Source organism: Mustela putorius, unplaced genomic scaffold (genome assembly GCF_011764305.1).
Source record: "Mustela putorius furo isolate JIRA1106 unplaced genomic scaffold, ASM1176430v1.1 tig00000382_pilon_pilon_pilon, whole genome shotgun sequence".
Lineage (NCBI taxonomy): Eukaryota > Metazoa > Chordata > Mammalia > Carnivora > Mustelidae > Mustela > Mustela putorius.
The window spans coordinates 652,498-671,337 of NW_025421367.1; the positions used below are offsets into that span (position 1 = coordinate 652,498).

The 18,840-nt window shown below is 34.5% G+C and overlaps 1 protein-coding gene across 2 annotated transcripts in view; it reads right to left on the reverse strand.

Moving 5' to 3' along the window:
* Positions 1-18,840, reverse strand: part of CCSER1 (coiled-coil serine rich protein 1) — a 907,623-nt gene that overhangs the window by 347,621 nt on the left and 541,162 nt on the right. For both annotated transcript variants that reach the window (XM_045079361.1, XM_004756068.3), the window contains exon 7: positions 120-197. In XM_045079361.1, coding sequence (XP_044935296.1) covers positions 120-197 — 78 coding nt within the window. The remainder of the gene's footprint in view (positions 1-119; positions 198-18,840) is intronic.

Here is an 18,840-nt window from a genome sequence, read left to right on the forward strand (position 1 = left end):
TTAGATCCTTACATATTAAAGCAGTTCACCTTACCATCTATATCATGCAATATTTTACTATAGTAAAGTAAGTATCCTAAAAGTATCACAAGTAATTATTTTTTGTTTATTTTTTTTACCTTGAAAGGCAATGGCTCTTCAGTAAGAGGACTAACAGGAAGTGAAGTGGTGCTACTTGCTGGGCTCATATCTGCACTCTGCAAGGAAAACATAACTGAATTAAACAGATATATTCTGGTAAAGAGATATATTCTTGTAGATATTTTTATTATTCCTAGTTTAGAATCAAATCCTTCTTTGTAATAAATAAATAAATAATAAATGAAATATGGGTGTAAAAAATTCACATTATATTATATTCTGAATCATTCCTTATTTAGAAGTGGTTATCTAAAAAATTTGCTTAATTATCACTTATTAATGTACATTTTAAATGCATTTTATTAAATACCATGATCATCTTTGTGCCAGGACAGTATTTAAAATTTTATTTGCTTCCTTTAGGCTTTTGCCCCCCCACACCTTTAAGGATTTTATTTATTTATTTGACAGAGATGACAAGTAGGCAGAGAGGCAGGCAGAGAGAGAGGAGGAAGCAGGCTCCCTGCTGAGCAGAAAGCCTAATGTGGGGCTCAATCCCAGGACCCTGGGATCACAACCTGAGCCTAAGGCAGAAGCTTTAACCACTGAGCCACCCAGGCACCCTCCCCTTTTCTTTTGAAAGTTATACTGTATCTGTGATGATTTCCAATGGTTTAATTTCTCTGTCTTTCAGGCTGATTTTCAAACATATATTGAAAAGTTATTCACTTTTATTTAGTGAAAATTTAAGTAACTGTATCCAGTTTTCATTCATTATTAAAACTATGTTTGTCATCAATATGTAATTGGAAAATGAAGAAACATTAGAATTTTAAATTCCCATATCCATAGCGCCTAACACTGTATAAACTTTCTTACATTCTGCTAAACAAAACAAAACAAAACAAAACAAAAGTGTAAGAACAAAGGATTTACACAGTTATTGGAATGTTTCTAATGCAGTTCTTCTAGTCCTGTAAAAATGTAATAAATTAAAACTTCTTAAAAAAGAGATTAGCCTAAAAAAAAGAAGTATGGGTTAGAAGCTTACCATTATTTTTTCTAAAAGCAAGAATAAAATATTGATAGTAGGTAGCAACAAAAATTATGTTACTATATCCTTAATTCACTCTGTCAGAATAATTCTTTAAGTAGATAAGCAAATAAAACACTGAAAAGAATGAACAGCAACATATTCCAGCTTAGTTACCAACTGTGCATGCACTCAAATACAGAAAATTTTGCGGTGAAAATTAAAGCAAAAGAATGGATTAATTTTGATTGTGATAAGGGAATAGGTAGACAAGTTTGGCTGATTTAAGTACCAAAAAAGAACACATTCAAAGAACAGATGCTACAGCTGTTAAAATTCTTAGAGTCTCTTTCCATTCATGAGGTTATTTTCAATTCATTTGATTTAGGTATACCATAAATTGGACACATTTTAAATATCCTTAAAGTGGGATTATTTCTGACTCTATTTCAGCAACAACACATAAGGACTATAAACATAGTTTACAATCAGTATAATCTTTATTTCATTATTTTATTTTATTATTATTTATTTTATTATTTATTATTTATTTAATTTTATTGCACTTACTTCAGAAACTGATCTAAGACTGCACATTGACTTAAATTGTCTAAAGGAGGAAGTTAGGTAAAAACTGAACAATAATTTTACTGAAGGAAGCAGAAAAATACATACACTAGAGTTGAATGAGCTCCTGACTTAATTTCTTAATTTATTCAGAACTTCTTGTCCATTATTTGATCAAAACCAGGAAATACTCTGAACTGCTGCCTTTCACTATCTGATTATATGATATAATAGAAAAACAAAGGTCTTCTTAGAAATGAACTTACCACAGGATTCTAAAATTTTAAAAAATGAGTAAAACTTCTTTTCCAGACTTGAAAAACAAGACTCCTGACCCCTTTTTCTTATTGGATTTCTCATGAGAAATTAGTCAAGTAATAGAATACAATTCATATGTAGTTGAATTATCTGGTATTTTCCTTAAGAACTGGTACTCTGCATAGCCTCTTAAAGTATCAGGCCCTTAACAATCATATGTTCAGAAGACAGAGATGACATCCAGTTGTGAAAATTTAAAAGGTTGTATCATATTCTCACAGATGAATATTTTTGAACTTCCATAAGAACATGAACCAAAATCAAGTTTCATGGTTAAATTCTTTTAGGGTTGAGGTCTCCCACAACTTCCCAGAAATAAATGTGTCATTCCTAAGCACTGTTAGAAAGCAGACTCCAAAATTTGCATCATCTAACCTTGAATCTTTGAATGTCATTCTTAGAGAAAACTGTGTTCCAGCTTTAACTTTCAAATCCATCTTATAGTATGACACTTTAATTCTATTGCTCTTAGGGTATCTCAAGAAAAATGTTTTTAAAAAACAAATCAATCTTATGTGACATCTGATACACTGCACTTAATTATCAAGTTGAAAAATACAAAGCAAAAATAGAAAAACTGTATCTTCATTTTTAGCTTATTGTTTTTCCATTTGCATTTCAGTGATCTGTAATTTAGGTGCCATTTCAATTTGCTAACACTTTTAGATATCTGACACTATAGTAAACCCTTCAGATATATATCTTATCCATACTTCATACTTTAATTAGCTTACCCTTTCATTTAATGATTGCAATTCCAATGCAGTTGCATATCTAAATACAAATTAACAAAGTACTTCATAAGTTACATTTGAAGTTTTTAAAAGCTAACAGGGTATATGTTCTTTTACAATTTTCCTCAAAAAATATTTTGTTAGAATTATAGCTTCATCTGTTTTTGATATATTTCAGGTATTTTGGAAACAGCCAGTTCTCAGTAATGTAAAAGTGGCTGTCTTTGGGATACAGAATTATTCTGCAAAATAAGCAAATCATCTCAATGACAGGAACCTCCTTAATTCTTATGTAACATACTTCAACTTTCTGACCCAATAGAGACTGGATAAGATGTTCCTGACAGGTTAAGACTATCTTAATTACAACAGGTGTCCTAAAAACCTGATTTTCTGGTTCTAAGTTTAATAGATACCTGCTTTTTTCTGACACTAGGGTGATTAAATAATATGAACAACATTTTCCCTATAGTTAAAACTGTTTTTTCACCCAAATTGGTAGACTTTCCCCCTTCTATTTCTATTGCATACATGCTAGTTCACTTTTATTTTTCTCCCAACTGGGCTTAATGTTAAGCATGACCTATAAGTTTAATAATAAAATCCAGACAAGTACTTATTTTTTTTTTTTAAGATTTTATCCATTCATTTGGGACCAAGATCACAAGCAGACAGAGAGACAGGCCGAGAGAGAGGGGGAAGCAGGCTCCCCGCTGAGCAGAGAGCCTGATGCGAGGCTCAATCCCAGGACTCTGGGATCATGACCTAAGCCGAAGGCAGAGGCTTTAACCCACTGAGCTACCCAGGTGTCCCCGTGTATATGTTTTTGTGGACACATGTTTTCTTTCTTTCTTTCTTTCTTTCTTTCTTTCTTTCTTTCTTTCTTTCTTTCTTTCCTTTAGATTTATTTATCTGAGAGAGAGAGAGAGAGAGAGCACATGAGCAGGGCGAGGGGCAGAGGGAGAGAAAGTATCCTCAAACAGATTTCCCACTGAGCATGGAGCCCCACGCTTGATCCCAGGACCTGGAGACCATGACTTAACCAAAATCAAGAGCTAGACGCTAAACTGACTGAGCCACCCAGGAACCCCTGTTTTCATTTTTCTTAGATTAATATCTCAGTGAAATTACCTAGGCCCTTGGTAAATTTGCATTCATTTTTATGCCAACTTCATAACAAACTGACAAAATGACAAAGGGGTTGTAGTACATTGTACTTCAATTTGTATTTGTATTGTATCTCAGCAAAATTGGCATTATCTTTTTTTTCTTTGCTTTAATTTTAGCTATTCCAGGGATCTGTAATGGTAGCTCACTGTGCTTTTAACTTCAATTTCCATAGAAAACTAATGATGTTGAGCATCTTTCATGTGCCTGTTGACCATTAGTATAGCTTGTTTTGTAAAGTGTCTGTTAAAATATTTTGCCTATTTTTCTTTCTGATTGGGTTATTTGGATATAAATCCTTTGTCATATATGTATATTATCAATATTTCACCCAGTTTGTAGTGTGTTTCCTTAATACTGTTTTCAAAAGAATCAAAGCTTTCCACATTGTTATTATTATTATTATTTATGGTTTATACTTTTGATGATTGACCTAAGAACTCGTGTCCTACTTCAAGTTCACAAAGATTTTTTGCTTATGTTTTCTGCTACCAACCTTTCAACTCATACATCATGGCCAAAAAAACAGCATAGTTAGGTTTCTATTCTTTGAAAATGCTTTTGCAATTTTTTTGGTATAAGACATACATTAAATAATAATAATATTTGTATTGTACACAATCAAGCATAAAATTTTCACAAAGATTAATTTGTATTTTAGCAAGTTACCTCAGACACTTTGCCAGTCTCACTTATTTGATAGGAATCTGACAGTTACCAGAGACTTAACATACTTTAATTATAATAAACAAAGATGTGAAGGTATTATCTGCTTGTGGGTTTGTCAAAGGAGGGCATGAAGTCTTTGCTATAATACTGAAAATTTTAAATTAATAAAAGGGACTCTCATCAGATGGTGATTATGGAACTTCCTGGGCAGATAAATGGAAGAGGGAGAGAAAATGAAGTTTTAGATGGGAAGGAAAATAGAAATGGCAAGAAAAGCAATGTGTCTATCATCTTTTCTGTTGACTCATCTTTGAGGAAAAAAAGAGGGCACAAGCAGAAACAGAAATAGTTATTTTAAATAAAATTCTATGAGATAAGATGATGAATATTACCCTCTTGTTCAAATTTCTCAGTGGAATAAAAAAATGATTTAAGTACATAAATAAGTTCTGCAAATACTATGCCACTATGGCACATTAAGAGTGCCATACAAGAAGAAAATAGTGGCAGGAGGCTAAATAGAACTTTCTTTGGCTCCTAGGAGATGACTCTTAAAAATATATAAATGAATTATCAAGGATGACTTATTAAAAGGCTGGAAATAGCAAATAAGCGACCTCGATGAAATCTTCAGACTCAAGTATCTGGTGGCAATTCTGACTACTATATCTAGTAACTACTTTGACTATCAACACTCATTGCTGAATTACTACAAGTCATTCTTGATGAAAAAATAAATGTACAAAAATAAGTATATAGAATATAACTATATTAAAACAGCATTTCTATTAAAAAGAATGAAGAAAGTGAACAGTAGGATTTGCAAATCACAGCAGGTGTTCTTTCCCAAATAAATAATGAAAGAAACATTTTGTTATAATAATAATCATGTTCTCCCAGGTTAAATTTCAGAACACAATTTAGAGGAATGGTATATTATCTGTTATTATAAACAGTGCTTTAAAAGTCTGGCTAAAAAATCTAATCACTCTCAACCAACACTGCTCAACTGTTAATGACCAAAGTGTACAGTTGAGGGATTTGACACTCAGTATACTGTCACTACAGAAATAGAGAAATTAAAGGGTAAGAGATGTCATTAATACTTGCTAAACCAGAAAAGAATTTTGATATTTTGAATGACACATCTTCTCTAAGCTTATACTATTTTTATTGTTCAGAAAATGAAACATGCATGCATTGTAATAACCTTGACATACATAGTACTCTATTCTTTCTTTTGACATGAAGAAATGAACTCTTGACTGATTCACAATCAATACTTGATATTATAAATGGGTACAAAATTGTCAAGTCAGACATTTATATGATATAAAAATTAAAATTCAGTTTTGAAAGTCTTCATTAATTCATAAATTAGGGAGTTACTTTTTTTAAGAATGAATTTTATTTTATTTTTTTTTTAAGTAATCTGTATACCCAACATGGGGTTCAAACTCATGCTGAAGAGTCATAGCTCTACCAACTGAACCAGCCAGGTACCCGAGGAGTTACCATGAAATGGATCATTTTTAACAAGTGTTGATAATATTTTTTATTATATATTATATATTTATTATACAAGCCATATTGTATTTTTCTTCTGATTTTGGAAAGGAATGTGCTAATTTTATCAAATAAAATATTATTTCTTAATGCCCAATGCCTACATACTCCTTTCTTCTAATAAAAGAACCATGGCTCCTTGGAGAAATCGTTGATTCCAGGGATGGGGCAAAGAATGTACTAAGTGATTCTAGACCATCTTGCTGTTCCAGAAAGTGAGAAAATGCTCAAAAGATATAAGGATGGAGTACGCCAAAGAAGATAAAGAAGCCAATGTGAAGAGTGCCCAAATGCCAGAGCTGGAACAATTTGAGCAGCAAAATAAATAACATTGTATTGGAGTTATAATTCAAAGATTAAAATGAAATTTAAAAAATCGAATTCATATATAAATAAGGAATGGAAGAAATAAGTCATTGGAGAGAAAAGTCAAATCTCTCTCACAGGAGAATTTCAATAATTTATGCAGATACTCCCATTCTTCAAGATGTGGAATTTACACCCCACCCCACAACCAACCCCCAGGCTGTGTTTAGTCAGTTAATTCCAAAGAGCAGAGTATGAAAAGGGGAAAGTTTCTCCATTACAGTGGAGAAACTCAGCAAATATTACTTCAACCACATGATCAAGGTAAACACCATCTAGACAGCATGACAAAATATCATGAGGGATATTTCACTTTTGTGGTCTTTCTCCCATCTCAGTCTAATTATGAGAAAAATATCAGACAAACCCAAATACAGGGCCATTCTGCAGAAAATCTAACCAGTCAAAGTCAAGTCATCAAGGACAAGGCAAGTCTGAGAACTATTACCGATCAAGTCATTAGAGAGACATGATGACTAAATGTAATGTGGTATCCTGGATAAAATAGTGGAATAGCAAAAAGGTATTAGGAAAAACTGGTAACATTTTAATACACTGTTAAGTTTAGTTAATAGTAATGTACCTATACTGGTTCTCAGTTGTGACAAATGTACTCTGCTGAGGTTAAGATGGTAACAGTTGGGAAAACTGAATGGCGAGTGTATGGGTGTATGAGTGTATGGAGCTCTCTGTATCACCTCTGCAAATTTCCTACGCAAATGAAACTTTTAAAATAAAAGGTTTATTTAAAAATATTCTTCATTTGCAATATAACTAGGCTTTTCAGGATTATAATACATGACTGTCACTGTACTCACAGCTTCTAAGCTTTCATTAGGGCTTTTTAAACTTTTGTAAGAATGAATTTTGACAGACTATTTTACAGGGATGCGTAACAGCTCCACTAAAGAATCTTTAATCTTCTATGAAGAATTCACTGAAAAGCTGATGCTAAATTGTTTTGCATACTTTCATGTTCCCTACAGGTATGTGGAAGGAAAGTTTCAGCCATATGAAATGATCTATTTGTTTGGGTACTCTTAAGGTTCTTGGTAGAGTGAGTTTGCATTATTCACATTTACTGAATGCCATAATTCTATAGAACAGATCCATTAATTATACCTCCCCTGAAGGAATAATTAATGGATCTGTCCTATGGGATTAGAGTTTATTTATAAGAATTTCTTGAAGTGAAACATGATCAATTGGGCTCAAAATGTTGAGTACACAAACAGGTTTGAGTATAAGTGAAATATTTTTTAAACCATTTGGGTAAGTTGTATAAGGTAATTCTGTAGGACTAATAAAATTAAATGTTTACCTAAATGTGTTAATTTGAACATTCATTCTTGTATTTCTAAAATTATTATTTATAAAATGTACCCCATGTTATAGTTTTTTGTTATTTTAATAATCAATAATGTTATTGCTGATAAAGTAATAGGATAATTTAGATTTCTGTAATAAATACATAAATAAATAGGCTACTTTTCTTGAAAATACTTTCCTTTTTCAGATGTGCCATCTTTCTGTGAAGATTCAGTCATTTATTTGTTCAGCCATCCAATAAGTATTAAGGACACATTAGGCTTCCCTGACCATAGATTTTCATCTTTGCCATGACTCCTCTCACTGCTAAGATGTGGTTGTCTCCAGGACTTAGTAAGAAAGGGAATGCAGAGTATCTAACTGTGGCACAGAAAGACTTCATATATTAGTGGGCATATTCTGGAGAGCTAATCTGTGTCATCAAGTATATTCTACAAATGGCAATGAGATGACAGCTCTAAGCTCCTCCAGTTCAGGGTGCTGACCACTGATGTTCAGGGCGCCTCTCTGAGGAACCAAGTCAGCCATGGGGAAGCTAATTCCACTCACTTCATTCTTTAAGTGATTATATATCCCTTATTTGAATTTTTTTTTTCAGTAAGCCAAAATGAGAGCAACTAAATTCAATGTCCAAATCAGGACTAGCTCTTTGTACTTTGGCCAAGCTCACCAACCTTATCAATGTAAGTCTTTTATTGGTCTTATTTTCTCCAAATGAAAATGCAAGATTTTTTCCCCTCTTTTGTAATATCTTCTTAAGAGTAGGTGATATGTGATGTTTTTGCCTTCCCAGCATTCCATTTTACTGTGTTAACAACATTTTAATTTTGCTTTGGGGAGTGATTTCTCCAAAACTTTCAATCCATTTATTTTGAGTACTGCTGATTTAATATTCTTGAAATAGGGGTGAGCATAAAACCAAGGCCTAGGCAAACTGTTCTATACAAAAAACCTAGGCGCATGAGCCAATTCATTTAAATGAAACTCAGATATGGGAATTGTGTGGGAATTTTTAGAAAGACATTCTCTCATTCAGCTAATGTTGCTAAGGTCACAGAATGTGTTTCTATCTGATTGCCAGAGGCCACCTAGTGGATGGTGTATTTCTAGGAAATACAGGCAGAGAGCCTGTATCCAATAAAGGGAGAAAAAGCAATGGAGCCATAAGTACACAGCCAATATACTGATAATCCAGCTCTATGTGCCTAAATAATTTTCCACAAAACTGTGTGTCAAACACCTAAGCATCTTTAAGTACTGTGGTTTGGAAGTTACATGCTATAGAATCTAAAATTTGGAACCAGCTGGTACAAGTGGTGTTGAGAATTAGGATACTACTCTATTCTAGACTGGGAAGTAAATAGCAATATTTATGTGATAGCAAAATAATTTTTTTCTATATCTGGGGTGACTCAGAGTATGTATTTTTAAATTTGGAGCTTTGTAAGATTTAGTCAAAAAATGCCTATGTATAAAAATGTGTTTACTTATTTTCAAAATTCAGTGTGTGTGTGTGTGTGTGTGTGTATAAAATTTACTTTAACTTGATGATGCATTTACATAGTCCAAATTTCAAATGGGGCAACATCTTTTTCCAAGAAAAAGGTTTTATTCTACTCCCAGTCCCCAACCATCCAGAGGCCCCTAGTTTTACCAATTTATTGCATAACCTTCTACAGATGTTATATATATAGATGTGGCGGATGGATGGATAGATAGACAGAGAGGTAGATGACATATAGATCATAGAAACACACATAAGCATATATACATTACACTTGATCCATAAACAACACAGGGGTTAGGGTGCTGACCTCTGTGCAGTAAAAAACTGCACATAAATCTGCACATAACTTTGACACTGTCAAACCTTGATTACTAATAGACTATTGTTGACTAGAAGCCTTATGGAATAGTTAACACATATTTTGTGTATTACATGCATTATATATTTTATTCTTTAAATAATGTAAGCTAAAGAAAGTATTTTATTAAAGAATCATAAGAAAGAAAAATACATTTACAGTACTGTTCAGTAAAAAATCTACATACAAGTGGGCCTGTCACTTCAAACCCATGTTGCTCAAGGGTCAACTGCAAACACACACACATACACACAAACACACAGAGATAGCCAGTCATTCAATTTTTTTTTCTTTTATATAAATAACATATTTTACAGAATAACATGAATAACATGTTTTACGTACTGTTCTTCAACTTGCCTTTCTCAAATTACCAGGTATTTGTATATAATGAGTACTCTCATTCTTTCACATAGCTGTATATTATTCCAATTTATGGGCCTATGATAGTATAGTTAAATTCTGTTACATTCCCACTATTGTAGCATATGTATATTATCTATAAAATAATTTTTCAGATGTGGAATTACAAATTTAAAAGATACACTCAACTGTAATTTTTAATGGTATTACCAAATTGACTTGTATGGAGATGCTATCAGTTTCTATATCCACCTGAGGCTCCCAAGTATTTTTCCACTGTCTCATGATGTATATTCTCTGCTTCAAAGTGTTTTTAGTATAGATCTCCAAAATAAGTGAAAGCTCTGATTATAAGTTCACCTTTTTAAAATCACAGAGATTTAAAAAATCATGGCTTTCAAAAATGTTCTTCTACATAGTATCAATAATCCGGGACAGTGAACAGAAACAATACCCTAACAGATGCCTGGCTATGTTCAGTTTGCTTTGCTCTTAGCTGCATTCTGATCTTGCAATCAATTCCAATTACTATAACCATTATTTTATTGTTTTGTCACTAAATCAAAGTTATAATGAAACTTCCAAACCAAATTACTAGGATATAGCAAAAAAGTGAATCAAATGTGGGAAATCAGGAACTATTTCTTAGTTTGGAAGGTCCAAAAATTAAATTATACTAACTCATGCAGGGATGAGTAGGTTTCATGGGGATGATTCAGAATAACTAGGCGAATAAGAGACTATACCTTAGCAGATATTGGCCAAGATGTTAATTAATAATAAAAACTAAACTTGGTATAAAAACAAAAGTGGCAACCTATTTGAGTTCTTATATTTCATTGAAAAGAATCACTCAGGAAAAACAGAAGACTGTTTAGCATAAATTAGAAAAAATAGTACTTGTATGTTCTTAAAGAATGGGTTTGTTAAGCTATGGTAAATGCATGAAGAAATACAAATCATTTAGAATCCAACCACTTTTTTTCTTCTATGAACAGTGTTAGAGATTCACCACCTAAAAAATTTTGTTATCTCATTCATTAAAAGAAATTAAGAATCAAATATGGAAAATACAATTACTTTATGCCAGACATACAGCAACAATACTGAGGAGAGAAATAGCTAATCTTATTAGCAGTATATTTTTAAACCAGCATACTATTGTTGATGGTGGTATAGGTTACCTCAACAATACTTAAGCTTTATAATTTTACTTTGCTTTTGGTTTGTTTCATTTTTAGAAAATCGCAGTTTCTACTCTTATATCTAAATTCTGGGAGTGCATGGTATTTGAAATTTAAAGTTCCCATAGCATTTTCCCAAGTTATTGTACAGATAATGTGAGACTGAATTCCTACTTTAACCCACTATTTTTCACAGGGAGAGAAGTTTTGTTCCTGATTCCTAATCCATGAGGCTAGATGCCAACCAATTATTGCTGGCTCTCCTTATGCTTTGGTCTATGACTTGAGTCTCTATTATCCCTCTCTCCGTTTATTTTCTTGAACATTCTTGTTATGTTCAGCTGCTGCCAATTTCAAATTATGATCTCATCCTATCAGCATCATGTCAAAATAGTATTGAGAACCTACCACAAACAAACAAAAAAATTTTGCGATGTATGTTTAATATAAAAGGTCCCTACCTGACTCCAATTATTTTAAGTTCATTAAGGCAGACAAGCAAGTGTTAAAAATATAAGCTAGAAAAAGGAATAACTAGACAGATAGATTAGACCAACAGAAAGACAGTATGATAAGATAGATAATCCAGGGGCACCTGGGTGGCTCAGTGGGTTAAAGCCTCTGCCTTTGGCTCAGGTCATGATCCCTGCCTGCTTCTCTGCCTACTTGTGATCTTTGTCTGTCAAATAAATAAATAAATATCTTAAAAAAAAAAAAAGATAGATAATCCAATCACCCAAAGACAATCACTGATAAAGCATCTATGTACTTTTCCTAGTTTTTTTCTGTGCAATGTAATTGATTGAAATTACTGCACATTCTCCTAAACTCTGAATCCAAATTATATCCTCAGGATTCTTTCACATCAAATATTTTCTTTCGGGGGAGAAGGAAACAATATGGCAGAGGAGTATGGCAGAGGAATAGGAGACTTAAATACAATTAGGTCCCAGGAATTCAGCTAGATAGTTATCAAACCATTCTAAACACCTACAAACTCAAGAGGAGATCAAAGAGAAGAAGAGCAGCAATTCTAGGAAGAGAAAATCAACCACTTTCAGGAAGGAAGGACCTGCAGAGAAGTGAATCCAAAGCAACAGGAAGATAGACCACAGGGGGAGGAGCCGGCTCCCAGCAAGTGGTGGAGCAGCAGAGCAAAAAATCAGAACTTTTAGAAGTCTGCTCCACTGAGGGACATCACTCCAGATGCTAAGTGGAGGTGTAGCCCTAATCTTTCTGTCACCCAGCCCACTCCCGCTGGGTGACAGAAAGATTAAGGTGTCTGAGTGTGGCAGAGCTGCCAGGTATCAGAGTGGGGAAGACGGCTACAGAGATGGAGCCAAGGAGTGAACTCTCAGCTCAGGGTAACATTAAACTGTGATCCAAGTTGCAGTTGAACCACTGCTCTTTGAGCAGGGACCCCACAAGTGGTACATCTGGAGATCCCCCCTCCTTCCTTATCCAGCAGGAGTGGCACAGGACTATGCAGCAGGAATCTGGGTTTGGAGATTCCAAACGGGGCTGTGTGCCAGAGATAGAAATGCTCCATCACAGGCTGGGTGAGCACGGAATGCAGCCAGAGACTGGGGAGAGAGGAGGGAATGATTGCTTTTCTCTGAGGGCACACTAAGGAGTGGAGCCCCCAAGATCTCGGCTCCTCCAAAACAGATACTGGGAGGCTGCCATTTTCATTCCCGTCCCCCAAAGCTCTACAGAAAGTGTTCAGGGAACAAAAGCTACCAAGACTGAACCTGAGATTACTTAGCCTGGCCCCTGGCAAAGGCGGGTGCAATGCCACCCTGGGCAAAGACATTTGCGAATCACTTCAATAGGCCCCTCCCCCAGAAGATCAGCAAGAACATCCAGCCAAGACAAGGTTCACAGCTCAACAAGAACTGCAGAACTCCAGAACTAGGGGAAAAGCAATGCATAGAATTCCTGGCTTTTTTTCCCCATGATCCTTTGTCTTGCAAAGTTAAATATTTTTGAATTTTACTTTTTCTTATTATATCTTTTTAACTTTTCCTCTTTGCTCATATAATGTTTTTTTTAACTATTTTATCTTAACAATACCTTTTTTAAAAATAATCTTTTAAAATTTTCATTGTTATAGTCATATATTATTCCTTCCTCGTATTTAAACTTATTTTTTGTACACAGATAAGTTTTTTTTTTCCTTAAAATTTTGGTATACAATCTCGTCTAATATATCAAAATACGCCTTAAATCTAGAATATGGCTTTGTTCTAGTGTCCAGCCTGATCATATTCTGCTTTTTTTTTCAACCAAATTATCAATTCCATTTTTAGAAATTTTAAAAAATATTCATCTTTACAGTCATATTTCATTCCTCCATCACGTTTACCCTTATTTTTGTATATATATAATTTTTTCTTCAAAATTTTGGGAGGTAGTTTCTTCTAAGAGACCAGAATACACCCAAAATCAAGTCAGTGTCTCTGTTCTATTCATCATTATAATATACATCTATATAATATATAATATATATAAAATATATATATATACTTTTAAAAATTTTTATATTTCCCCCCCTTACCTTTCCCCCAGTTTAGAGACTCTTCTAATTTGCTTAGCATATATTTTCCTGGGGTCTTTGCCACCCTTTTAGTATTTTTAGTATTTTATTCTCTTGTTCATATATTCTAATCTGGATAAAATGACAAGGTGGAAAAACTCACCACAAAATAAAAGAACAAGAGGCAGTACCGATGGCTAGGGACTTAATCAATATGGACATTGGTAATATGTCAGAACTAGAGTTCATTATGATGGTTACTGAGGTGCTAGCTGGGCTTGAAAAAGCCATGGAAAATATTAGAGAATCTCTTTCTGGAGAAATAAAATCCCTTTCTGGAGAAATAAAAGAACTAAAATCTAACCAAGTTGAAATTTAAAAATCTATTAATGAGGTGCAATGAAAAATGGAGGCTCTTACTGCTAGGATAAATGAGACAGAAGAGAGAATTAGTGAAAAAGAATACCAAAAGGACGGAGAATAAAGAAGCTGAGCAAAAGAGAGATAAATAACTACTGGACCAAGAGGGCAGAATTCGAGAGAAAGTGATGCCATAAAACAAAAGAGTATTAGAATAATTGGGATTCCAGAAGAAGAAAAAAGACAGAGGGACAGAAGGTATACTGGTGTAGTAGAGAATTTTCCTAATATAGCAAAGGGAACAGCAACAGAATCTGGTAGGCATGGAGAATGCCCTTCAAAATCAAGGTCCACACCCCATCATGTAATAGTAAAACTTGCAAGTCCTAGTGACAAAGAGAAAATCCTGAAAGCAGGTCGGGACAAAAGGTCTGTAATACACAATGGAAGAAATATTAGATTGACAGAAAACCTATCCACAGAGACCTAGCAGGCCAGAAAGAACTGGCATGATATATTCAGAGTGCTAAATGAGAAAAATATGCAGCCAGGAATATTATATCCAGCTAGGCTTTCAGGTAAAATAGAAGGAGAGATAAAAAGCTTTTAGGACAAACAAAAACTAAAAGAATTTGCAAAGAAAAAACCAGCTTTACAGGAAATATTGAAAGAGGTCCTCTAAGCAAAGAGACAGCCTAAAAGTAGTAAATCAGAAAGGCACAGAGAAAATATACAGTAATAGCCACCTTACACGCAATACAATAGCACTAAATTCATATCTCTCAAAAGTTACCTTGAATGTAAATGGGCTAAATGCCCCAATCAAAAGACACAGGGTATCAGAATAGATAAAAAAACAAAACCTATCAATATGCTGTCTACAAGAAACTCATTTTAGACCAAAAGACACCTCCAGATTTAAAGTGAGGGGGTGGAAAACAATTTACCATGCTAATGGACATCAAAAGAAAGATGGGGTGGCACTCCTTATATCAGTTAAATTAGACTTAAAGCCAAAGACTATAAAGATGAGGAAGGACACCATATCATACTTAAAGGGTCTGTCCAATAAGAAAATCTAACAATTTTAAATATCTACGCCCCTAAGATGGGAGAAGCCAATTATATAAACCAGTTAATAACAAAATCAAAGAAACACATCAACAATAACATGATAATAGTAGGGTACTTTAACACCCCCCTCACTGCAATGGACAGATCATGCAAGCAAATGATCAACAAGGAAATAAAGGCTTTAAATGACACACTGGACCAGACGAACATCACAGATATATATATTCAGAACATTCCATCCCAAAGCAACAGAATACACATTCTTCTCTAGTGCACATGGAACATTCTCCAGAATAGATCACATCTTGGGTCACAAATCAGGTCTCAACTGGTACCAAGAGATTGGGATCATTCCCTACATATTTTCAGACCACATGCTTTGAAAATAGAACTCAACCACAAGAGGAAAGTTGGAAAGAAATCAATTACATGGAGCTAAAGAGCATACTACTAAAGGATGAATGGGCCAACCAGGAAATTAAAGAATTGAAAAAATTGAAGGCATGACTGTTCAAAATCTATGGGACACAGCAAAGGTAGTCCTGAGAGGAAAGTATACAGCGATACAAGCCTTTCTCAAGAAACAATAAAGGTCTCAAGTATACAACCTAACCCAACACCTAAAGGAGCTGGAGAAATAACAGCAAAGAAAGTCTAAACCCAGGAGCAGAAGAGATATAATAAAGATCAGAGCAAAAATCATCAATGAAATAGAAACCAAAGAATAGTTGAACAAATCAACAAAACTAGGAGCTGGTTCTCTGAAAGAATTAATGAGACTGATAAACCCCTGACCAGACTTATCAAAAAGAAAAGAGAAGGGACCCAAATTAATAAAATCATGGAAGAAAGAGGAAAGATCACAACCAATACCAAAAAATATAAAATTATGAGCAAATATACACCAGCAAATTTTAGAATCTGGGAGAAATGGATGCATTCCTAGAGACATATAAACTACCAAAATTAAGCCAAAAAGAAGTAGAAAACTTGACCAGATCCATAACCAATGAGGAGATTGAAGCAGTCATCAATAATCTACCAACGAACAAGAGCCCAGGGCTAGATGGCTTCCCAGGGGAATTATACCAAACACTTAAAGAAGCATTAATAACTATTCTCCTGAAACTGTTTAAAAAAAAAAAAAAGGAAAGAAAGAAAGAAAAGAAAAGAAAGAAAGACAGACAGAAATGGAAGGAACACGCCAAATTCATTTTTTGAGGCCAGCATTACTTTAATCCCAAAACCAGACAAAGACCCCATCAAAAAATGAGAATTACAGAACAATATCCTTGATGAACATGTATGTGAAAATTCTCACCAAAATACTAGCCAATAGGATCCAACAGTACATTAAAAGGATTATTCACCAAAAACAAGTGGGATTTATTTCTGGGCTGCAAATTTGGTTCAACATCTGCAAATTGATGTGACACAATACACTAATAAAAGAAAAACCATTTGATACTCCCAATAGATGCTGAAAATGCATTTGACAAAGTACAGCAGCCTTTCTTGATCAAAACTGTTCAAAGTGTAGATACAGACGGTACATACCTCAATATCATCAAAGCCATCTATGAAAAACCCACAGCAAATATCATTCTCAATGGGGAAAAACTGAGAGTTTTCCCCCTAACGTCAGAAACATGGCAGGGATGTCCACTATCACCACTGTTACTCAGCACAGCACTACAAGTCCTAGCCTTAGCAACCAGACAACAAAAGAAGTAAAAGGCATCCGAATCAGCAAAGAAGAAGTCAAACTACCACTCTTTGTAGATGATATGATACTTTATGTGGAAAACCCAAAAGACTCCACACCAAAACTTCTAGAACTCATACAGGAATGCAGTAAAATGTCTGGATATAAAATCAACACACTGAAATCAGTTGCATTTCTACACACCAACAGCAAGACATAAGAAAGAGAAACTAAGGAGTCAATCCCATTTACAATTGCACCCAAAATCATAAGATACCTAGGAATAAACCTAACCAAAGAGGCAAAGAGTCTGTACTCAGAAAACTATAAAGTCCTCATGAAAGAAACTGAGGAAGACACAAAGAAATGGAAAAGCATTCCATGCTCATGGATTGCAAGAACAAATATTGTGAAAATGTCTATGCTACCTAAAGCAATATACACATTTAATGCAATCCCTATCACTATACCATCAACTTTATCCAAAGAAATGAAACAAATAATCCTAAAATTTATATGGAACCAGAAAAGACCCCAAATAGCCAGAGGAATGTTGAAAAAGAAAACCAAAGCTGGTGCATCACAATTCCAGACTTCAAGCTCTATTACAAAGTTGTCATCATCAAGATAGTGTGGTACTGGCACAAAAACAGACATACAGATCGATGGAACAGAATAGAGAGCCCAGAAATAGACCCTCAACTTTATGGTCAACTAATCTTCAACAAAGCAGGAAAGAATGTCCAATGGGAAAGAGTTCCTTCAACAAATGGTATTGGAAAAATTGGCCAGCCACATGCAAAAGAATGAAACTGGACCATTTCCTTACACCACACTTAAAAATAGACTCAAAGGGATGAAAGACCTCCATGTGAGACAGGAATCTATCAAAAGACTTGAGGAGAACACAGGCAGCAACCTCTTCGACCTCAGCCATACCAACTTCTTCCCAGAAACATTGCCAGTGACATGGGAAGCAAGGGCAAAAATGAACTACTGGGACTTCATCACGATCAAAAGCTTTTGCACAGCAAAGGAAACAGTTAACAAAACAAAAGATAGCTGACAGAATGGGAGAAGACATTTGCAAATGACATATCAGATAAAGGTCTAGTATCCAAAATCTATGAAGAACTTTTCAAACTCAACACCCGAAGAACAAATAATCCAATCAAGAAATGGGCAGAAGACATGAACAGACATTTCTGCAAAGAAGACGTCCAGCTGGCCAACAGACACATGAACAAGTGCTCCACATCACTCAGCATCAGGGAAATACAAATCAAAACCACAATGAGATACCCCTTCACACCAGTCAGAATGGCTAAAATTATCCAGTCAAGAAATGACAGATGCTGGTAAGAATGCAGAGAAAGAGGAACCCTCCTATACTATTGGTGGGGATGCAAGTTGGTACAGCTACTCTGGGAATCAGTATGGAGGTTCCTCCAAAAGTTGAAAATAGAGGTACTGTACAAGCCAGAAATTGCACTACTGGGTATTTACCCCAAAGATACAAATGTAGTGATCTGAAGGGACACGTGTATCCAAATTTATAGCAGCAATGTCCACAATAGCCAAATTATGGAAAGAACTAGATGTCCATCAACAGATGAATGCATAAAAAAGATGTGGAGTATATATACAATGGAATATTATGCAGCCATCAAAAGAAATGAAATTTTTCCATTTGCAATGATGTGCTGGAACCAGAGAGTATTACGCTGAGCGAAATAAGTCAATCAAAGAAAGACAATTATCATATGATCTCTCTGATATGAGGAATTTGAGAGGCAGGGCAGGGGTCATGGAGGATAGGGAAGGAAAAAAATGAAACAAGGTGGGCTCATGATGGAGACAAACCATAAGAGACTCTTAATCTCAGGAAACAAACTGAGGGTTGCTGGGGGATGGCAGGTAGGG